Here is a 25,447-nt window from a genome sequence, read left to right as displayed (position 1 = left end):
CACCGGAATGTACCGATCACTAGCGGAAAATCCCGATTCGTTAGTACATGTCTCGTGGTGGTCAGGTGTATACTTTTTATATTATTATATATAAGCAAATTATTATATATATTAACAATATATACTTTTTTTATTTATGTGATTGTTTTTCTTCATAAAATAATTAACTATAACCAAAAAGTAGGCACCGGAATATACAGATCACTAGCGGAAAATCCCGATTCGTTAAAATCAATATCTATATAATTAAATTTCTAATTAAACTTTCATCATTCAAAAAAAAAAAACATTTTACACAAGAGATAATCAATCTTGGACACCTAATAATCCCATTCCAACAAGCCGCCCGCCAGGGCAACCCGATTGGAAGACTTAGCAGCGGAGGGCGTACCTACGGTAAGCCTCTGCAGCTAGTATCAAAATAAAACGATGGTGAAAATCCTTCTCTAGAAAACTACCAAAAAAGCAACCCTCTTTATGTTTTGGTTTAGAAGCCAGTACAGTACATAAACTAGCTACAATAAAAAGCATTCTCTAGCCCTTCGTACACGGAACAAAAAGAAGTATTATTATTTTCTACTACGATTGAATATTTCGTAGAAGGACCTTTATCTTTGAACCACGTTTGTTAATTTTGTTTTTTCTTTTCCTAAAACTTCTTTTAGATACATCAAGTAATTTCCAAAATGTATTTCTTTCAAATATAAAATTTAGAAAATCAAACACCACAGAAAATGGTGTTGTAGAGAAAGAAGAGGAAGTCGAAGAGGATGAAAGGGGAGAAACAATACTGAGACCTGAATTTAAGAGAACATTAAAAGATTTGAATGGCAGAAAGGCTCCTGGAATAGACGGAATACCTGCAGAATTACTGCGCAGTGCAGGTGAGGAAGCGATAGAGCGTAATATTTACGAAACAGGGGAAGTTCTGTCAGACTTCAAAACGAGTATTATAGTCATGATACCAAAGAAGGAAGATACAGAAGGAAGATTAAAGAAAAACATACTTGGCATTTATAGACCTAGAAAGGCATTCAATAACGTAAAATGGAATAAAATAATCAATTTTTAAAAAAATTAGCGTTCAAATACAGAGATAGAAGGACAATTTCTAACATTTACAGGAACCAAACAGCAACAGTAATAATTGAATAACATAAGAAAGAAGCCGTAATAAAAAAGGGAGTCCGACAAGGATGTTCCCTATCCCCGTTACTTTTTAATCTTTACACAGAACTAGCAGTTAATGAAGTTAAAGAACAATTTAGATTCTGAGTAACAGTACAAAGTGAAAAGATAAAGATGCTACGATTTGCTGATGATATAATAATTCTAGCTGAGATTAAAAAAAATTTAGAAGAAACAATGAACGGCACGGATGAAGTCTTACGCAAGAACTACTGCATGAAAATAAACAAGAACAAAACGAAAGTAATGAAATGTAGTAGAAATAATGAAGATGGACCACTGAATGTAAAAATAGGAAAAGAAAAGATTATGAAAGTAGAAGAATTTTGTTATTTGGGAAATAGAATTACTAAGGATGGACGAAGCAGGAGCGATATAAAATGCCGAATAGTACAGGCGAAACGAGCCTTCAGTCAGATATATAATTTGTTTACATCAAAAATTTATTTAAACGTCAGGAAAAGATTTTGGAAAGTAATTATGTGTGGAGCGTACATGGAAGTGAAACTTGGATGATCGAAGTACCTTAGAAGAAAAGATTAGAAGCTTTTGAAAAGCGGTGCTATAGGAGAATGTTAAAAATCAGATGAGTGGATAAAGTGACAAATGAAGAGGTGTTGCGGCAAATTGATGAAGATAGAAGCATTTGGAAAAATATAGTTAAAAGAAGAGATTATAAGCCACATATTAAGGCATCCTGGAATAGTCGCTTTAATATTATACGGACAGGTAGAAGGAAAAACGTTTGGAATATGTAAAACAAATTGTTAGGGATGTAGGATGTAGGGAGTTTGCCGAAATGAAACGACTGGTTCTAGGTTCAGATTGGAACAGAAAATTATAAGCCTTTGAAATCTGGTGCTATAGGAAAATGTAAAAAATCAGATGGGTGAAAAAAGTGACAAATGAAGAGGTGTTGTGGCAAATTGATGAATAAAGAAGCATTTGGAAAAATATAGTTAAAAGAAGAGAGACTTACGGGCCACACATTAAGACATCCTGGAATAGTCGCTTTATTATTGAAGGGACAGGTAAAAGGGAAACGTTTTGCAGGCAGGCCACGATTGGAATTTAAAACAAATTGTTAGTGATGTAGGATGTACGGGGTATACCGAAACGAAACGACTAGCACCAGATAGGGAATCTTGGAGAGTTGCATCAAACCAGTCAAATGACTGAAGACAAAAAAAAATTAAATTTTCTCATATGAAATAATCTACTTTTTTCTCAGATACAGAAGCGACTTAGAATTGAAATGTTTTTAAAATACGGTATTTTATTTAATAAGCATAAATTTTAGTAAAATTAATTTATAATATTATAAGTTAACAAGAACCGAGATAAAACAATTTTACGTATCAGATGTTACAGATAAGATTGCGCCATAAACTGTCATGGAATCATGATTAATCACAATTAGATGTAATTAACAAGATATCTTCATACCCATGTTTAAATGGAAAACAAACCAAATTAACATAATAAACAGCGATAACTGCACTAAGACCATCATATGTAAAATGTAATTTAATAAGGAATAAATAATCCATTGGACTACTAAATACGATGTACTAAATACGCCAAGAATATTCCGATTTATCATTCTAGATAATCACAATTATATTGTCAAATTTTAACGCTAATAAAATTTAAGTATATTTTTACAGACAATTAATATTTTATATCTATGAAATATTTAATAAATATGCTAAACTTTTATTTATTTAATTGGAAATTTTTTTTATGATTTTGTCAAAAAAACATAACTAGAAACTTGTTCGCGGGATATGGGATGAAATTTTTTAGTAGATGAAAAATGTCTGACCGGAATTCAAACCTGGGACCTCCGGATGAAAAAATCAAAAAGCTATCACTCCACCAAGGTGACAGGTTACGAAAAATTCCTGCCGTTTTAACTTTTAACAAATTAAATAAATATGTAGCTTAAATTTTAGGTAGATTTCATAAAAAAGCTACGTATTGTAATGGGTACTATGATTCGCCTTCCGAAAAATTTCGACATATCTTCGCGTTTCACAACTCCAGATCCTAAAACCTCCGTGAGTTCAAAAGTTTATATATTTATATACATATAAATACGAGTATATATTTAACTTTCTTGTGAACACGGTAACTGCAGTCATTTTGCACTGGTCACTTTCAAATTGTTCTTAAAAATAACTCGTCCCAAAATCTCGGTCGAGTTCATTAACGACCAAAATGAGACTATGGGGTTGAAATGCGGGAGCTTTTTTGAAAAAAAAAAAAATATCACTATAAGTTTCTTATTAAGTAAAATATCGAATTCCTAGTATTCTTTGGATAAGGTCCTGACACGTATCTAAGTAAAAATTTTCGATATCACTAACCGTTGGTCCAGAGGGTGAAAAAATGAACTTTTGAAGAAAATATCATACCTTCCTTAACCCTAGAATAGTACCTATACACAACAATAGTGAATGGTACATATACGTCTTATAGACGTACAGCCCTGAAAAGTGCCAAAAAATGGTATAATAAATATTTTAAATTCTGTAAATGTCAATAAATGTTAAATCTTCTTCTATTTGCATACTTACTACATATCATAGAATGAAAAACTGCTCTTAGAATTAAAATATTAAACAAAACTGCAAGTAAGAAAACATCATTATAGAAAATAAATTTGAATTCGATTCCCAGGAATTTTTTCAAGCAGGTAAAAATGTTTAAATGAAAGGATGAGGTATATAAAAAACACTTTAATGAGATTTAAACAAAAATTGGTCATAAATTTATTATTTTTTACAAACTTGGCAAATGTTGAAACAATGTTCGCCACACACTGGCTTTCTGCAGTTGCAGCAGGTCATTTTACTCATTCTTTTCTTCTTATAAGAACAGTACGTACAATACTGCCTTTTTTCAGATTTTGATGCCGCTTGTATTTCAACAGGTGCATCCGTCACACCGAGACAATCTTTTATGATGCTTCGTAGGTTGTGAGGCATGTGCGACTGTTTCAGTCTCTCCATCATCCACGGAATTGACAGTTGATCGGCCAATTTCATGAGGAAGTGAAATCTTGACAAAGGCTTCTTGTCACCATTATTTTTCATAAAAAAATTGTGCAAATAAATAATGTAAGCATTATAGCTTGCTATATTTAGCAAAAAAAAAAAAATACATCAAGAATAGTAGCAACACGCCTGAGAGGCGTGGTAGGATTTGTTAGAAAAAATGCACTGACCTTGATGTGAACACTTCTGAGGTTTGAAGTACACTAATCCTCCAATGGAGAGTCAGGTGTAGTATATCTAGAAGGCAGGGGTATTATTCTCCTCCAAAACAAAATGGCGGCTGTTCAACTACTGAACTACGTCTAATAGGCGTATACGTACCATTCTAGGGTTAATAGGCAGAGTATCGAATCTGTTTAGAACGGTCCATTAGTCTTCTAAACACTACTAAACCCTTCCCTGGAAAAAACGTTTAATATGACCAAGTCTTACGGCAAGGGACGATCAAAATGTTGCTGGAGCTGTAAGAAGATGGGGCTTGTCGTATGCTAAACATGTCATACTTTTTTTCATTGTCGTATTGAGTAAATTTGAAGAAATTTAAGGTGGAAATCTTTTTTATCCACCTACTTAGCACCGGTGAAATCTACCTCCGCCTTCCGACGTGCCGAAAGAGATTTTTTTTTAAATTTTTATAAAAACGAAATTATTATCTTTCTAATATCACATCGTATAAAAAAATCTCACTTTACGGTTTAAGGTAGGACTTATTTAAACGGAGCAGATAAACTGTTTCTATAATTTTGAAACAGACATCAAAAATGTAGATGAAGATATTAAAAAAAAATTAGATGACTAATAACTTTTTAGAAGAAGACTTTTTTTATTAAGAAATAGCGTTTGGTTTCAATTTCTGACCGAAAAACACAAATTAGAACACGATGCAAAAAAAAAAATATTTACAATGACAAGAACCTTTCCATTGACGTAAAATTAAGAAAATATAATGAACTTTTAAGACTGGTCATCTTATACTGAATGGAAATCACATACATAACTAAAATGTAAAATCTATTACAAACGAAACAAAAATTCTAGGAAGGATTTACGGTACTATAGATTGAGACCAAAGAGATATTCAATAAAACTGAAGACCTGGAAATAACAAAAAGAAAAAAATACAACTAAAATTCAACATGGTCCGAATACACCAGTCATGGCTAAACAAACAGACTTTCAATAAAATAGAGCTACAAAGGTCAAGGAGGTAAAAAAATTAAAGAGCTTAGAATGTTCAATAACACAAAAAAAAAAGACTGTCTGGATCGAAAGGAATGTACAAAGAAGATTTTTGAAAGGTTTCTTTAGGTGAAAAGAAAAAAAAACTTTACAGAGATAAATGGACAGAAGAAAGAAGAGCTAAACATTTCGAAAGGATGAAGAAAAAGAAAGAAACTAGAAATGATATGTGGGTGGTCGCTGAAGGCCTATCCAAGAAGAAAAAAATTTAATTCTGATGAGGTAAAGGAAAAATTGAAAAGCCAAATTCTAGTTTTTAAGATTTTGCTTTCTTTTTATTTCCGTAATCAAATGTAAATAAGTTAAACCGTTTTTTATTTTTGTTTCTTACTTCACCATTCTTTATTGAAACACAAAAAGAAATTATTTTAAAAATCTATTCGAGTATAGTCTTTATGCAAAGGAATGAGTTTAAATATTAACAATAAAGCAGAAATAAAAAAAACAAAAAAAAACAGACAACAAGGTTGTTTATACTTTCCGTTCCAAGTCTTGGCTATTTATTATCATTTAGTGGAAAACTAATAATACATGAAAAACTTTAAAAAATTGAAAAATATAATTTTTTACTTTTTTCTGCTCCTGCACCCCGAAATACCTCAGATTTCTTTTTTCAAAAAATTCAAAAAATCGAATTTTTAAACTTTGATCGACTCCCTCATATCCAATATTGCCCCTAAACTGTTTTTTGGGCCACTTGCACTACTACAATACTTGGGAAAAAAGATTCGGTTAAAAAACATGCAATAAATAAAAATATAGTTTTTATCGGTTTTTGGGGAAGGGGTAGAATTTGGTTACAAATTTTTTTTTTTGAATGGTAAAATAAACATGTACGTATATACCTGAGCTTAATATAAATTTCAGTTTGCAAATTTTTAAGAAAATTGACACCAAAGAAACTCTCTTTCAAAGAAAACCTCTTCCCCTGTACTGACCCCAATCTGTTACCCAACAAATTTATCCTTATACGCAAGTCTGTAAAAAATTTCATCAAAATCGGCTTATCCATTCAAAAGTTACTAAGATTTAAACACGCCCACACACGTATGTTACTCCGTACATTTTTTTTTTATTTCGGGTCCTTGGGTTATAAAACGTCGAGAAACATAAAAAAAAGCCATAACCAATATTTTTACCGGTAAACATATTTCCCTTCTTGCAGAATAGCTCTACAGTATGAAAATAAAAAAGTAAAATTAAAAGAAAAAAGTAATTTTTTTAAACTTTTCAAATTCGCGAAAGAGAATGTAATTTATAAAAAATAATTTCGAAATATACAAAAAAAGAAATCGAAAAACTATCCCAATTGATAATCACAATGAAACTTAGTTTCATTGTGATTATTGTGTGCTACAACAACAGAAAAATAGATTAACAGAAGATAACTGAGTTTCTTTAAAACAGAAAAAAAATTAACTCGCTTATCAGAATTCACAAAAAAAGTAATATAAAAAGATATCTGAAAAGGAAATTGAATATAAGGAAATTATTAGAAAAAAAAACAAAAATTAAAGGACTTCCGAACGAAAATAAAAAAAAAAACAAATTATAAAATAAGATCCTGTGGTCCAAAGAAAGAAAGAAACACAACAGTGATATGATGAAGTAATAGAAAACGACTCGGTAAAAGCTGAAATAAAACCTAAGAGGATCACTTATTAATTATCCAGATAATAACTTTTAATTATTTCTGTTTTCACCTTACTCTATCCCTTACTTTCGGAGATTTTAAACAAACAAACATTTACATTTTTATTTATTTATTTTTGTATAATTAGATTTTTTAAAACATAATAATAATAATAAAAATAAAAAATAAAAAACTCGTCATATTACCTTAGGTAAGGTTTTAAGCCAACAGTTTAAAAATGGTAGAAGACCGACCACACTCGGTTCAAGGTATACCATTCCGCATCTTGAAACTGTAGCTGGAGATGCAACAGCTAAATCGGCAACTTCAAATATCATAGTCTGCGCTTCAGTCATTTTCAAAATTTCACCACTAACTAGACATAGTTTTTTATTATCGTCAAGTACAGTATTCATATTTTCAATCCAAACTGCATCGACCGGTCCATCGAATATGTACCAACGTTTGTCCGGATCGGTTGAAGCTACACCAACTCTCATTAACGTCGGTAATATTCCGTCGGTCCTGAAAATTATAAAATACAGATATTGTTTTAATACAAAAAATAAGCAAGAATGACAAATGGATATAACTTTACAAAAAAAAAAATAAAAATAAAAATCTACTGCAGTGATATAATTTTCTTTTTCTATTTGGATAGTCAAAAAACCTTCAGGAAAATTAAAAATACATTTCGGCACGCCAGAAGCCGGAAGTAGATTTCAGCGGTGTTAAGCAGAGGATAAAAAAGATTTCCGCCTTAAAGTTAAGAAAAACTTCAAATTTACTAAATAGGACAATGGTTGCATGTGAAAAAAAGTTTTACATACTTAGCATACGATAAGCCCTATCTTCTTACAATTCCAAGAATATTTTTGCCATCTCTGGCCGTAAGGGTTGGTCATATCAAAAATTGTTTCAGACAAAAGTTTTAGGTAATCTTTAGAGGACTAATGACCACTTCAAATCGATTCGATACTGTGCCTATTAAGAGATCATATTTTTGGTCTTAAAACCATATTTTTTTCACTCCCTGGGCTAATGGTTGGTGATATCAAAAAGCTTTACTTACATAAGTGTTATGCCCTTATCCAAAGAACAGTAGGAACTTTAAACGAATTCGATATTTTATTTAATAAGAAATTTATAGCGATATGTTTTTTCGAAAAAGACCCCACATTTCCACCCGCATGGTCCGATTTTGGCCTTTAACGAACTCGACCGAGATTTTGGGACGAGTTATTTTTAAGGAACAATTTGGAAGTGATTGGCCCAGTTACAAAGAAATTACGGCAGTTATCGTGTCCACAAGAAAAGAATATATATATATATATATATATATATATATATATTGAGCTAACGGTGGTTTTGGGGTCTGGGGTATGTGAATCGTGAAGATATGTCGAAATTTACCGGAAGTCGAATCATGGTAACATTAGAATAGGTAGCTTTCTTTTGAAATCTACCAAAAAAGTAAACTATTACAAAACTTACGTAGTCATTTTTTCTCATTGTAATTCACCGGTTTCATCGAAAATTTGTTTCCGATGAAGCCGGTGAAGTAAAAAACCATTAGGGGTTTTACTTCGTTGTACGAAGTAAAGGAAGTATTGAGATTGCGAAAAATTTCGGTTTTCAGATTTCAACGGAAATATCCATTTTGATTAGTTTCGGCGTGACGTCTGTACGTACGTATCTCACATAACACAAAAACAATTAGCCGTAGGATGTTGAAATTTTGGATTTAGAACTGTTGTAATATCTACTTCTCCACCTCCCTTTTTGACTGCAATCGACCAAACCAAAAATGTCCAAAAAAGACCAAAATCCAAAAAAATTTGGATTTTTACTTTTTCTTATAAATCAATTTTAATTATATTACCAACTGCGGTGAAATCAATTAATTAGTAGTAGATGAAGTACTACCCAGGAACTACCGCATAAAAATAAACGAGAATAAAACGAAAGTAATGAAATGCAGTAGAAATAACAAAGATGGACCACTGAATGTAAAAATAGGAAGAGAAAAGATTATGGAGGTAGAAGAATTTTGTCATTTTGAAAGTAGAATTATTAAAGATGGACGAAGCATGAGCGATATAAAATTTCGAATTATATAAGCAAAACGAGCTTTCACTCAGAAATATAATTTGCTTACATCAAAAATTAATTTTATCAGCAGGAAAACATTTTTGAAAGTATACGTTTGGAGCGTAGCTTTATATGGAAGTGAAACTTGAACGATTGGAGTACCTGAGAAGAAAGGATTAGAAGCTTTTGAAATGTGGTGCTATAGAAGAATGTTAAAAATAAGATGGGTGGATAAAGTAGAAATGAAGAGGTGTTGCAGCAAATTGTTGAAGAAAGGAACACTCGGAGAAATATAGCTAAAAGAAGAGACAGACTTGTAGGCCGTACCTTAAGGCACCCTGAAATAGTCGCTTTGATATAGGAGAGACAGGTAGATGGGAAAATTGTGCATGCAGGAAATGTTTGGATACGAAAAACAAATTGTTAGGGATGTAGGATGTAAGAGGTATATCGAAATGAAACGACTGGCAATAGGCAGGGAATTTTGGAGAGCAGAATCAAACCAGTCGAATGAGTAAAGACAAAAAAAAACAGAATGAGCTGAAGTGAGCTGAAACAGCTGAAGTGAGTGATTTTTGGTTAGCTGCTGGCTGAGAACGCTACGCCCAGACTCGAACTGTAATAAATTTTCAACGCGACTTACAGTTAAAATCTTCACGAGTTCATACTGTTATCATAAAGATAGATGAGGCTTTATCTATAATGTACAGATTAAGTACACCGATCACGAAGAAACTGGCGCCATGACAGAAATGTGTTCGTTAGTCATGCTCGGAAATGGAAAGGAGAAACAAAATAAATATGTTCGTCTAAAGTTGAGAATAATGAATAGACACAGTCCAGGAGGCAGAGTCCTGACTGGCTAGTATATATATATATTTTTTCTTTTTTTAATAAATAAATAGATAAAATCTACTCACAAAACCACATTAAAAAGTAAAACAATTCAATTCCATTTTAATTTTACAGTCTTCCTTAAATTAAGAATAAAACAATTTAAAAATCATTATTTAAGCATTATATATATTTGAATAGGTTACGTTTTTTTTAAACAATTATTTAAATTTAAAAAAAGAGTATTTTATTTAATTACGGTCTCCATTTTGAAGTGCTGGAAGTAATAAAAATACATGAAAGCGTCTATTATAATGCAGAATATAGTTTATTTAAAAAAGATTTATATATAAAATCAATTTAATCTGCAACCGTATAGTTTTACGATAAAACTCTGCAATCTCTGTTTCCGGGAATTTCCAATTTACGTTATTTTTAAGTGAGTACTTTGAATATTTACTCTGAAGAATTACAGATTTAATTTTATCATAAAATTCCCTGGAGGGACCTATTTTTATACACTTTAATAAAAAATGAGATAAAATTCGTTTTATTTTTAATAAGTCGTAAAAATATTTTATAATTTTAAATATGATATTTTATTATTTTAAACCTAATTTAAATTTTCCTGAAGGAATATATATATATATTTTCCTTCTTTATTATATATTCCTTATATTTTTATTTTTCCTGAAGTAATATATATACATTGTTTCTAAAATGTTGAGCTTTCTATACTTTTTCGGATTCTACTGGTAAAACTAAACAAAAAATATCCTTAGGAAAAATGGCAATTTCCCCTTCGTTCTCCCCCTGTCGACATTTTGATATTTTTATATAAAAATCTATATCTCATGTTTGTATTGATGAATCACATTAATATTTGGTAAACTTCTTGGTAATAAACTACTTTTATACTTAGCAAAAAATATCAGAACTTAAATACCTTCGCAAATTACAAAATGTCGTCCATGTTTATTTTTCAATCGATTATATCTACATAAATATTAGTTTAATCAAAATTTATGATTTAATAAAATATTATGCCTTTTATTTAGAACAAAATGACATTTTATTTTTCAGAATCGGTTAACAAATAGTCGAGTTATGGCAGAAAATTTATGTTGTAATTTTGTATCTGTTTTCATGTCCACAAATTTACACGTTCAATTCGATGGAGAAATTGCAATTTTTCCTAAGAATATTTTTTGTTTAGTTTTACAAGTAGAAAACGAAAAAGTATAGACAGACCACCAGTTTAGAAACACTGTGTGTGTGTGTGTGTGTGTGTGTGTGTGTGTGTGTGTGTGTGTGTGTGTGTGTGTGTGTGTGTGTGTGTGTGTGTGTGTGTGTGTGTGTGTGTGTGTGTGTGTGTGTGTGTGTGTGTGTATATATAAAACAACATATCATGAGTGGTTCATTATCAATGATCTGCGAGTGCTAAGGATTAAAGTAGAATTTAGAATTTTTTTTTGAAATCCGGCTATTTTTCTTTTTATTTCTTTGTAACAAATGAAGATATCATCTTGATTTTTGGTGGGTGTAATCTTTATGTGAATATCTAAAAGCGAATTTTTAGATTTTTTGAAATTCAATCTTGAAAGGGGTGAAGAGAGATAAACAAATTTCAAAAAAATTATTGCGAAATATTCCCATTTCCGATTATATTAAACGATATATTCACTCGATTTTGGTTTTTAAATACTAAGTAAGTAAAGTGGTTTTTAAATACTAAGTTTTTTAAAAATGTTTCAGATAAACATCTAAAAACTATTTTCGGGATTTTTGAGTTTTATTATTTTAATATAAGGGGGTAAAAAAGGTCATAAATTGTTTATTTACATTTTTCCGTTTTATGCTACTCAGAAATCTGGTAACATTGTGATGATAATTTTTGTTTGTAATTCTAATTATTTCGCGAGCGAAGCCGCGACAGGAGATTTAAAAACCAATTAACGGGTCCTAAATTAACCAAACTGTTGCTCTGATGAAATTACAATACTCTGATAGTTTTTTATAAATTGAATGACCGACTTTTAATATTTATTTATCATTATTATTCTTATAAGGATGAGTTAGACACAGAGAGGTCTAGGGAGCAAGGTCTGATCGGCTAAACATTCCCTGATCGAGACGGTAAACGCAAGTAACCGTATAGCGTGGGCGAAGCCGCAGTGGGAATGTTAATTTTACGTAATACATATATGTATTAATATTATTTTCAATTAATTTAATTAAATCCATCGATAAATATTTTAAGGGATTTATTAAATATGATATCAGATGCATAAAAGGCCTTTATTTTAGGTCAAGTATTGTGTTTTGTTGCAAAAATAATTCTGCTGTCTATTTTGATGGATGAAGATTTATCATTTTTTTCATAAATTAATTAATTTCTGTTTTTAATAAAATCAGAAGCACATTCATAAGCATAAATACGTAGATAAGTCGGTATTTTCAATTTACCAAATATCGATTTATACGATTTATATTTTACAACGACAAAACGATAGTATCTTTGATTGATGTATCATTTTTAAGCCAAAGTGTTTATAAAAAGTTGACAACACGTAATCATCAGTTCTTTAAAACTCATGTGTAGTTATTAATTTTTTCCCGTTATCTTTGATACAGTTGTCAGTTGTTTCATAGTATATCATGGAACAATCGTGTCATACGTTACTAGTAATCCCATCTATAGCAGTAAAAACAATGTTACAGTAATATAATGTTGCCAACATTTGAAGAATGGAATTTACACTCATTCATTTCAAAACATTGTAAAGTTGGACTCCTTTTCTCTCGCTCACTGAAATCAATAAAATTTGATAATAAATTATGAGAAAAAAATGGTGTGCTGTCCTGGGCAATAAATATCCGTAGACTCCCTTTATATAAACAATAAAAAAATTCGATTTTTTTATAAATAGACTAGCAGACCCGGCAATGCTTTGCTACTGCTAGGACTTAAGTATATACGAGTATACAGATTAAATGAACAAAAAAGTTTGATAAAATATTAACAAAAGGAACATTAAAAAACTTCAAAAATTTAACCTTTCCCCTTTACCTTTTCTACCTTTTCTACCTTTTCCCCCTTACCCTTTTCTTTTCCCATTTCCATTTTACCATATTCACTTTACACTTTCCTCCATTTCCCCATCTCCCTTCCATTTCCTACCCCATTTATCTTTCCCTATTTCCTTTTCCCCTTTCCATTTCTTTTTCCCGTTTTTTTTCTTTTTTTCTGATTTTCCCCTTTTACCTCTTTCGAATTTTCCTTTTCCAATTTTTCACTTTTTCCCCGCGCATAAATCAGTCAATAGTTTTTAGTCCACAGCGGAACCACATATCGGAAACATTGAAATGGAATCGTAAAATATTTAGTATAGCGTGTGTTGCTTTTACGCCCAACAAATACTGCTGTTTTTAAAAAAAAATAAGTTTTTACCTGTCACAGGTGTGACATCTTAAGTATGTAAATAGTAGGTACATAAAAACACGCGCGTATTTGAATGCAACGTTGTGTCAAAATTTCAAAGCAATCGGTGAAGAACTTTTGGAAATTTAAGATTTTTAACAAATGAACATTTACATTTTTATTTCTACAGATTTCCTTAAAATAAAATTTCTCTTACTGTATTAAATGGTTTTCAAAAAATTTAATAAAATAATTTTAATAATTTTATTTAATCTTCATATAAACTACTGTAAGGAAAATAAATATGGCAAAATTTAAAATAGAAATGTAATTAAAATCGCAAATTGTTTTTAAGGTGTTTCTTTTATATGTTCTAAGTGACCCATATTATGAATAAGGTATAATAGTTTCTAATACTGATGTAAGAAAACTTAATAACAGAAATATTCCATTAAACTTAGAAAATGACAATTAAAAAAAACTAATTCTGTAAAACCTTAGGGCAGCACCACTTAGATTACTTTAGTTAATAATTATACAGTACGTGACCGATGTTTTTATCGAAAGTTTTGTTTTCTGGGCGCACAATAAGGTGTTGTTATCAGTGCCCGGACCCAAAATTACAATAGTAAATAATTAAAATTTAAAATTGATTCTAAAAATTAGAACACATCTAAAAAGCCTATGAGGTCTCCCAAATGAGAAATAACAAAAAATAATGATAATATTCACAAACTCAAAACGGCATAATTGGTATATATGGACGAAAAACATTATAGGAATAATCAAGTATATGAATGTTTGTATCTATTATTGAAATAGATGCACGGCCACGACCTTAAGAGACAACAAGCCATTGAATAACATCGGTGTATTGTTCCCTAATATATTACGAATGTTAGCTTTTTTTCTCTTCATCTCCTTCCCCTTGGGACCGGACCTAGACCGGCGAAGCACGACTCAATCCCAAGGGTACCTTTGCCTCTAACCTCCCGAGTGACCATGCCAGACCCGGCTATGTCGTTTCCAGCAGGGGTACAATCCGGTCGGCCGGGACCGGGTCTTTTCTAATGCCTTGCCTCTAAGCCGAAGTCCCCCTAGGGGGACCTCCACCCGGGACTCTGGTCTTCCTTTATGCCTTGCCTCTAAGTGGAGGGCCCCCAGAAGAACCTCCATCCGGGACTCTGGTCTTTTCATTTTAACACCCTAACAAATCCTCTGGAATCCCGTTTCACTCATCGGCCGTGAGACACCTCGGCATCCCACACCTCCTGAAGAGAGTATCCACCCAACCCCTAATCTAGAAACCCCAAATATCCGTTTTCGACGTTCTATCCTACCGTCCTTCTCATCTTCCACCTCCTTCCTAGCCACAGCTCTCATTATACGGATGACCATATTACTAATTCCGCCGATTAAACAACATCGTTTCCACCACGTTATCTAGGGTGTTCAGACCAATAACATACTCCACCTCTCCGTCGCCCAATTTTTTTTTTCCTACTCTCCCCGACCGGATATTCAATTAAGTATACTCAGTCGGGGAGAGTGTCCCTTTACTCTCAAAGGAGGCGTCCCCCACCCGCCGGCTATAAGTCCGGCACGGCAGGTTGGCCTCCCCGGCCTCGGATCTTTTGTTTTACATTGCCTGCCTCTAATCCCCCGCTTTAGAGCCAAGGTCCGGCTATGCCGTCCTTCAGCGCCTCAGCAGGGAACCGGGACTCGGTCTTTACGCCTTTGGCCTCTAATCGACAACGCCGACACCACAAAGAGCCTAGGCTTCCGCAGGGACGACCCCGCCGACCGGGACTTGGTCTTTTATTTTAACCCAAACTCAAACTCCCCTGGAGTTCACCCCCTTCTCAGGTACCCGCACACCAAGGCGTACAGGCCCTCCATGGAGTGACTGTCCGCCCTACCCTACTGTTTATACTCCCATTCTTCTGTCTTCATCCTCTTTGGCCTGCAGGACCTCCCCGGCGAACCTGCGGAACCATTCCCAGTTCTCATTGTTGTACCCCAACCGGTTTATGAGATTTTCTGGTGTAAGACCATTAATTACTATTTGACCTCTGTTAACGGCCCATCTTGGACATATGAACAACGTATGTTCGGCATCGTCGTTCTCTGGACAATAGATGCACTGCGGGGTGGCTCTCTTCCCGATCCTATACAGATCCATCCAGATCCATCGCCCAACTGACACAGTGGAACACAGTGTACTCCACTGTATCACTCTCTCCGCAGTAGAGGCACGCACCTGACCTCCTCCTTTTTCTGTCCCACAGATACTTGTTGAAGCAGCCATGACCGGACAGGAACTGCGTCATCTCATAGGTTAACTTGCCATACCTTCTACCCAGCCACGGTTTGATCTGAGGGATCAGCCTTCTCGTCCAGCTCCCAACCTGCGCCCTTTCCCAACGGTGCTGCTACTTCATCAGCGTATCTCGCTTAGCTTGACCTTTAGGCACACCCGCCGATCTCTCCACTACCTCCTCCGCTATCAAATCTAAAGGTGGCATGGCCGCTATTACTAAAATTGCTTCCGTCGAAACAGTTCGGTACGACCGCACCATCCCAATTGGCCTCCGCTAACCAATGTTAGCCTGTAATTTAAATTTCTAACGCAATGCCGCATAACAGATACAATCCACAAGTAATATGTGGTGTACCGAAAGGTGGCTGTTGCAACGAACACAAACAGATGCGTCGTCCAAGTCATGAGTGACTCAAATGTGCCCTATTCGCAAACGGCAAATAATAACCTCCTCTCGACGGCAACTCCTGGATGAAGAATTCTAAGGTGAGGTTGTAAACGAGCCTCTTTTACCACACTAACAGCGCTCATTGCCTGAAATTCCAGTTTGGCTGGGGATCCGGCAGAAGCATATGCTTGTATTAACGCCGAATCATTTCAGAGAAAATCAACTGTATTTTATGGACAACAGGGTGTCTAGAGTACACGTCACTAACCCCTGCAAGGCACTCGTGGAATCTGAACAGACAAATACGTGTGGAAATGTTGGGTTAAGTATGTTAAGTATGCTAAGTATGTAAGGCCTTGTTAATAGGGTAGAGCTCCGCGACGAAAACACTGGCGATACTGAAAAGGCCAAACATGAATGTTCTGTTGTTAACCACAAAAGCCGAACCAACAGAATAATCGAGTCTAGAGCCGTCCGTATAAAATCAGCATCAGGATTACGCTATTTACAACATAACATTTTTTTCGTAAAATAATCGTATTCGCATCTTTTTTGATATGACCTTGAGTCTAAAGCAAACAAATAAGGACGAATAAGCCACGCAGGCGTAATCATAGAGGTTGGTAGAAGCTGTGGTTCGTTCCCGCTTAGACTATGATGCGGTTAAAGTTAACTACGAGACCAGTCCGGTGGGTTTAAGCGATATCAGTCTCGATTTCTGTAATTGTTAGGTACTTTGTATTCGCCACATCGACTGGCGTGTTGAAGAGGATACCTTGCTTTTCAATCCAACCGGCAGCGGAGACTGTTCCGATCCACACATGGCCCGTGATGTAATTTGGTACTTTATTCGCAATAGAGAGGTGGTTCCCAAAGCGTCGAAGTCATTACGATAGAATATAGTAATAAAGTTACTTTGTTTATAGTTTCAAATTCCAACTGTTAATATCAACATTTTTAATTTAAATTAATTAATTTGAGCGCATTTAACTTAATATTAACAGCCTTAATATTATTGATTAACATTAACAATAAGCATTTATATCGAGTATACAATAAATTAAATCGGCATCTATATTAGTATTCGCCATATAAACTCGTTTGAATAAATATTCATATAATTACACAAATATTCCCCCTTATTACTGATCGATTCATCCAAAATATTTCCAGTTTTTTATTCTAGTTATGAGATTACGAAACTACGATTAAGATCATTTTAAATTGATGAAACTAAGTTCTCTCATTTTTATTCTTTCAGTATGATTTGTTAAAATTATATGCTTCGTAATGGTACATAGGAGGCTAGGACAAGATCTGTTAGTTTTTTTGTAAAAAAAAAAAAAAAAGCTGACAAAAAGTCTACAAAAAGCTACAAAAAGTTGTAGTACTTTATAAGAATATTGGTAATTTATTCTTAAACAGTGGGAATATAATTATACATGAAAAAGTTACCTAAGATTTCATTTTTGGGGTAGGAGAATTATGATTAAGTTTTATTGTAATATAATCATTGTATCTTTGAATAAAAAAAATATAATTTTAATTAAAAAAAACGGTATGTTTTTTTTTTGCTCCCACCCGGAAAATTACTTTCCACGATTTTTTTTTAAATTTTCTACGTTTATTATGTTAAATGGAAATTTTTTTAAAAAATTCAATAAAAAATGTACAATCAAAAAGTTACCTAAGATTTCTTATTTGGGGATGAAGTGAATATGAATTATGATGAAATTTTATTGAAATATTATTAAAAAGTTTAAATAAAGTATAAAATGTTTTGAAAAATTCAAAAAATCGATATTTTAACTTTGATCGGCTCCTCCACTGCTAATATTACCCTCAAAATATATTTTTTTTAATCTCACGCTACTAGTAAGCCTAGGAAAACATTAAAAATCCTTCAGTTAAACAATTTGAAATAAATAAAATATTTTTTTGAGTTTTTAGGAAAGAGGGTTTGAAAAAAATTTAAAAAAAGGTAAAATAAATAAATATACACGCATGTACTAAGTTTAATATAAAAAGTGGAGTTTGCAAAACGTTTAGAAAATTGTCCTCCCAAAAACCCCTATTACCAGTTAGATAAATTGAACTCAAAATTTTACCTACAACTTTCCCTAAACATACGAGTCTCTGACCAATGTTTCATTAAAATCCGTTTATCCAGTCAAAATTTATTAAGTTTCAAACACGCCAAGCCAACACACATACATACGTATGTACGAGGGTAAGACAATTATTATCCGTAATTTAGTTAAATTTCTGTTTATGTTGGTAGTACTGTCGTGTTGCGTAGATGACGCATGCGTGGTTTAATTGTTGTTATGTCTGTGCAGGTTTGATGCTGCTAGGTTAGTTCCGTTATCGCTGCCTTGCCGTTAACCGTGGCTGCTCCGCTTTCTGTTTGCACCAAATAAGAGCAACGTTCAGCGATCCGTTTTTTGTGGTCGGAAGGTGTATCAAGGGCCGAAATTCATCGAAGACTTTCGGTACAGTACGGTAACAGTGTGCTGCCGCAACGGAGTGTCTACGAATGGATTGAAAAATTCAAAAATGATCGCACAAGTATTACGCACGACGAAGGAGCCGAACGACCGTTTACCGCTACAAATAAGAAAACATTGAGCGTGCACGTGACACGGTTTTCTTAGACAGATGAGTAACTATTGATGAAGTGGTATATCGTCTGCAATTTAGTCACTAGCTGCCTACGAAATCATCCACACAGACTTGGGCTTCATAAAGTCTGTGCAAGATGGGTCCCAAAACAATTCACATAGTCGCATAAACAAACGCGCTTGGACATCTGCCAAAAACATTTGAATCGCTATGGTAACGAACCTTCTTCTTAGACAGAATCATCACTGGTGACGAAACACGGATCCATCATTACGAGCCGGAGAGTAAACGGCTGAGTATGGAATGGAAACATCTAAATTCGCCCTGCAAAGAAAGTTCAAGACCCAACCGTCCGCAGGAAAACTGATGCTTACGGTTTTTGGGACTCATAAGGCCCAGTACTAGAACATTATGAGGAAAGGGGCACGACAATAAACAGTGCGCGTTACAGTAAGATTCTTACTGCCAAGCTGAAGCCTGCAATTCGAAGCAAACGCCAAGGACTGCTGTCGAAAGGTGTTGTGTTGTTGCACGACAATACCAGGTCCACATACTGCTTCCCGCACTGCTGAAACGCTCCAGAAACTCAAATTTAAAGTACTGGCTCATCCTCCATATAGTCCTGATCTTGCCCCTTCCGACTACCATTTGTTTGGTCCACTCAAAGGGGCATTAAGGGGCCGTCCATTTACGTCGGACGAAACAGTGAAAGAGGCGGAGCATTCGTGGCTCACAACTCAACCGAAAACCTTCTTTTATGAGGGCATCAGGAAGCTTGTGCAACGATGGACCAAGTGCGTTGAAATGCAGGGGGACTACGTTGAAAAATGATGTGCATGTAAGTTACCTATTTGTATTGCAATAAAATTTATAACTACTGCATTGCGGATAATAATTGACTTACCCACGTACGTACGAACATTTTGACTTTTTGGAGTCCCTGAGTCACGAAATGTCGAGAAATACCAAAAACCAACAACACATTTTTTGATTTATCATATTTTCTTTCTTGTAGCATACCTCTAGAGCTATGATGCCAGAAAAGTCAAAATTGATAAAATCCCTCACCGTGATTTCACTTTTGCTTTCAAAAAATACTTTTTTAATCCATTTATAAAATCATAATCCATCCAAAAACATCTATTTTTTATTATCCCGGTACGCTGTTTGGAAATCTTGAGCAGGTGTCACATAGTTATTTCAACAAACCATGATTCTTTCAAAACATCTAATTTACGTTTACATCTTTTTCCGGTTGTAAAACCGTACGGTCAGGATTTTAAAAGAACTTTTAATCGTATCAAAGGCCAGCATGGAATATTCCTAACACAAATCTCTTAAAAGAGTATTGCGCGTACGATTACTTCCTGTAATTTATTCTCATTACAGCTCCATATTTTTCGTTCATTATTTCAAGCACATCCTAACTCTTACCAAAATGATATTGACGAAGAAGAATTTTTAATATTGAATAAATCTACAAATTAGTTAAAAGTTTACGAAATTTATAATAGGTAAGTTATTATTATTATATGATTTTTTTATAAAGTTAGGTTATTGTTAATCCCTTCAAAATAATAATAATTTTATTACAAAGCAGATTGTGATCAAAGTATTCAAAAAATAATAAAATTATGAATGATGCGATGCAATTTAATAAATTAAACTTCATATAATTGAACGATAGGTATAAAAAAATGCCACCAGTATAATAAAAAGTATCTATTATTTAATAGGAGAATTGAAATTCATTATAAAATTTAATAATGTTTTCATAAACGATTTGCATCGAAATAAGAAATACTGTAGGAAACCTAACCTATATTAATAATTTCATACGCTGCTAGTGAATAGAGAAAATATTCTAACAAGAAATGATGACAATAGATAACAATTTCGTAATACCTAATGGCTGTTTCGCTCTATTTCTATACACTTTATTGAATAAAAATTGGTGAGTTTACAAATTGAAATGAGGTAAAAAAAAAATATATTACTATATTGTATAAAAGAAACGTAAAAATCGTCTAAAATAAAATAAATTTCAAATTAAAATTCTAAAAACATATTGAACTCATGAAATAGTCCCTTAGATTACGCTATCCAACCAATCAGCGATCATGATCAAGAAAGGATGCAGGTACTTTCGTTTACCGCAGATTTTCTTGCTCAAATGTAAAAAAAAAACCTTCCGAATTTTTTTTAATTTTTGGACACCAGTATAAACGGGGCTTTTTTGTTAATTATAAAGATATCCAGAATAAGATTCTACAGTGTTCAAAAAGTGACGCAAGCATTTTTTTCTTTTGTTGATGGTTTAATTGAGAAAAATGGGTTACACAATTCAACAGAGAATATTTATTGTCCCTTAATACATTAGATGTAGCAGTTATGCCCAGAATCAGAATATCTTCACACGAAAGTACGGTGTGAATGTACCAAGAAAGACCTCCATCAAGCGGCTGTACAAGTTCCAAGGGACATGGAATGTGGAAGGTGCAGACAAAAGTGGCCGACCGAAAGTGCTTACACAACAAATATTGAAGAACGTGCAAGCTGCATATTGTGCTAACCTCAAGAAGTCTGTGCAACACCTATCTAGTTGGTCTGGTCTCTCCGTTGGTAGGGCAAAAACGGCATTGCGAAAGTGTTTAAAGATGCACCCGTACAGAATTTGTATTGTTCAGGAATTGTTAGTTGAAGACATTGGAAAACGTGTAGCTTTCTGTCAGTGGTTCACGTCATCTGTAACGCCAAATGGGGAAGAACTCGATGATTGGTTTCGATCAGACGTGGCATACTTTCCCCTTGATGGATAGTGAATGCACAGAACTCATGCATTTGGTGTACGGAAGATCCAATTCATTTGTACGAGTCTCCTCCGCACGGATAAAGAGTGGGTGTTTGGTGTGCAAATTCACGTAAGCGAATCTTCACGGCACAGTAAATAGTGAGCGCTGTATCCATATGGTGCAATAATTTGTAAACACTACACCTGAAGACCGGCAAACACTTTTTAGGGAACACGTGGTTTCAGCAGGATAATGCTACGGCTCATACAGCCAACAACCCTATGACTTTCATGGATCAGTGTTTTTATGGACAAGCTATTTCGAAAGGGTTGTGGCCCCCTCGGTCACCTGATTTATCCCCTCCTCACTTTTTCTTGTGGCGATACCTTAAGGATGCCTCTTACAACACTAATTCTCACATCACTCCCGAAATGCACAGCGAAATTGAACGATTTGTCACTGCAATTTCTCAAAGAGCTTTACAACATGTATATAAGAGTATGCAACGTCGTGGTCAATTATGTGAATCGTATAATAAATGGTACTTTCAACCGCTATTGTAACTTACTCATCTTCTTATAACTTTGCGTCGCTTTTTGAACACTCTGTATTTATTTCCCTAATGTGTTCATTGCAATCAGTTCAACTAATGAATATCCCCAATCCCGCAGGGGAAGACACCCGCTTTGTGACTATTACGGTCGCCAAACACCTCCCCCTCCCCGTTCATAGCCCTGATTATCAATTAATAAACAAAATAAGCAAGCCCCCCCTTTCCATTGTGATGAGGATGATATGTATGACATGTAAATGAGGTGTAGTCTTATACAGACTCGGGCCGACCATTCCTGAGATGTGCGATTAATTGAATCTCAACCGCACAAAAAAAACACCGGTATCCATTGTCTTGTATTCAAATCCGTATAAAAGTAATTAATTTTTAATAGAATTTGAACCTCAGAACCTTAGACATCAAAAATGAGCTGTTAAACAACAGATTTGCGTCGACGAATTAACCACTAGACTAGCTCAGTGGTTAATTAATGCCACGCGAGGACTAGATAACCATTAGACCCTCCTTATTTTTGCCATGGGCAAAAATAAGTTTTAAGCATATAAATTTCAAACAGAAAATATTTGATTTTTAAGGCTCCCTTATTTTTGGGGACAACTTATTCAATTTTTTTTTTTTATAAAGAAGTGATAATAAAAAAATATAATTTAAAAAGAATTGTTTAAGATACTGAAAAAATAAAGTGCAACTTTTACGGTAACATTGAAAACAAATTGCTTATTTTCGGTCTCGTAATATAGTGGCTAAAACTAATTCCAAGTTAATTGCCCTTAAAATGACAAAGAAAAATAAACTTCTTTTTTAATACAATTAAAAAGAGTTAGAGCCAAGAAACAGAATATTATATTTTTTTAGAAATAAAGAATTAAAAAGAACATTTTTAAACATATTAATATATAGGTTAAGCTTAACAAATATGTTTAACTAAAGTTTTCTGTAAATCTAATACCCCCCCCCCTCCCCAAACCAATAAAGGCTAAAAATATTTTCAATAAAACATTTCTGTGTTTAAGGTCCGGGTTTTATAATTTTGGAAAATTTTAAACATTGCTCTGTGTGATGTACAAAATACCAAAAATACTTTTTTTTTAATATTAAAAGGAGAGTAAAAAAAAAACAACAAAAAACATATTTTTCAATTTTAATAAGAGGGGTCTAGTTTTTGAAAAAAAAAATATTTGGATTATTTATATATTGTGGGTAACAAATTCGCCAAAGGTAAGGTTTTTCTAAAAACTAAAAACCCCACACGATAACAAATCTTGAAAAAAATTAATTTAATCAATGCTCCATATATAGAAATATTTAAGCCAAATTTGAAGAAAAATCCTGATCCTGTGCGATCAATCCTGAAATAGGTACATAAAATTATACTTTTTTTAGTCTAGAACTCTAGATGAACTACTTGGACCCTAAAACATAAAAAAATTGCAAAAAACCGATACCCCATTTTGATCAATGATCAACATAATTTTCTCTTTAATAAAATTATTCTAGCTATATTCGCCGCGGAAGTAAAAAAACTAAAGAAAATATTTATTTACAAGAAAATACCATTATTTTACAATTAAAAAAGTTACAAAAGAAAATTAATGAAATAAAAATATGAAATTATGGAATCTATGATCCATCTTAATCAAAGTTTAACGATGAAAGCTTTTTTCCAGAAAATCTAAAAAAAAAAAGATTGGCTGAAATTACTCAACGAATAATGTTTTAACAAAATATGAATAAATATTGCAACTTAATATACATTAGATATGTGCTTTTAGGAGCAAGGAGTAACTCTAGCTAATTCCCAATGTTTATGAGGAATGTAATTCTAGCATTAACAAATTTATATGTTTTCCAGGTTTTCAGACATTTTTTTGTTAAAAAAGTGGTAGTAGAGAAGACTGGATGCGTTGGGAACAATTCCCTACAGTACAAGGCAGGTGGAAAATAGAATGCTACGTGCACCAAGATATAGTTTTCCATTACAAAAGCGCCGTATCGATTTAAAATTTTTTTTAAATGTATTTGATCTCAATATTATAAGTAACCATTAGGTATTTAATAATTCACTATTTTAAGATGATATTCATTAAAATGTTCCAGAAATTAAAAATAGAAAACTTTTCTTTTACTTATTATGATATCATCATAATGGAAATTTTATGATATTTTTAACTGTAAAGTCGCCACCCATTTAACGATGCAAGTAATAAATAAATAATTTATAGTATATTCTTGTACATTCAGTTCGGTTATGTTAAGAAAAATCAAGAGGAAAAATCACAAAAAAAATTATAAAACGTATATTTGATTTATAGAAATGGGATTCCTGTTGCTGGGAGACCTGAGGTAGCCCAGTGGGCCCTCAGAAATCGAAGGTTAAAAGATGAACATCAAAAAATCTAATCGGCGAGCTGACGTGCCGTGCCGGATATAATACCGGTGAGCGGGGACGCGAACTTGAGTTCATGGACACTGCTCTGGATCGAGTCAAACTTGAGTGTAGATCCGCTCCAGAGAATTAGGTGGTAAAAATCATGTAACATCGGCCAAATGAGGTGCATAAATACGTGACTCCATCCGCAAAGGGAATGCATTTGCATTTATACCCTACAAAAATAAGGGTCCCCATCAGGTGCATTCCTACTCGACCGAAAGGCACTAAATTGGAAACCCTTAATGACGGATTGAAGAGGAATCGCTTCGGGAGAAAGAAGCAAATATCTGTCTAATCTCCCAGGAAATAACCCAAGTTAAAAACATTTCAAAACCCAACCTACAAAGGACTGGAACGCAACACCCAACTCCGTCCATCTTAAAATAAAAATAAATACATAACCGCCATTAAATTTTAAATACCTGCATGATATAATTAGAAAGACTCTGAGTAAGTGACCTATGTCTAGGCTCTGCGATTAGCAGAGAATAAAAATATCATCCAATACCCTTGTGATCCGACCCGACATAAATAACAAACAAAACAGAGAAAGTTGGTTTTACATATTACCCACCGGGTTGGTCTAGTGGTGAACGTGTCTTCTCAAACCGGCTGATTTGGAAGTCGAGAGTTACAGCGTTCAAGTCCTAGTAAAGTCAGTTATTTTTACGCGAATTTGAATACTAGATCGTGGATACCGGTGTTCTTTGGTGATTTGGGTTTCAATTAACCACACATCTCAGGAATGGTCGAACTGAGAATGTACAAGACTACACTTCATTTACACTCATACATATCATCCTCATTCATCCTCTGAAGAATTATCTAAACGGTAGTTACCGGAGGCTAAACAGG

At 33.5% G+C, this 25,447-nt stretch overlaps 1 protein-coding gene across 1 annotated transcript in view; it reads right to left on the bottom strand.

Moving 5' to 3' along the window:
• The window catches only part of LOC142332503 (dynein axonemal heavy chain 1-like), an 897,921-nt gene that overhangs the window by 227,675 nt on the left and 644,799 nt on the right, over window positions 1-25,447 (bottom strand). Inside the window, exon 10 of the mRNA XM_075378951.1 lies at window positions 7,326-7,644. Within this exon, the coding sequence (XP_075235066.1) occupies window positions 7,326-7,644 (319 nt within the window). The remainder of the gene's footprint in view (window positions 1-7,325; window positions 7,645-25,447) is intronic.

This window comes from Lycorma delicatula, chromosome 11 (genome assembly GCF_047948215.1).
Source record: "Lycorma delicatula isolate Av1 chromosome 11, ASM4794821v1, whole genome shotgun sequence".
In the NCBI taxonomy this organism is placed as follows: domain Eukaryota; kingdom Metazoa; phylum Arthropoda; class Insecta; order Hemiptera; family Fulgoridae; genus Lycorma; species Lycorma delicatula.
The sequence above is the reverse complement of the archived record's forward strand: the minus strand, read 5'-3'. Positions and strand labels throughout refer to the sequence as shown.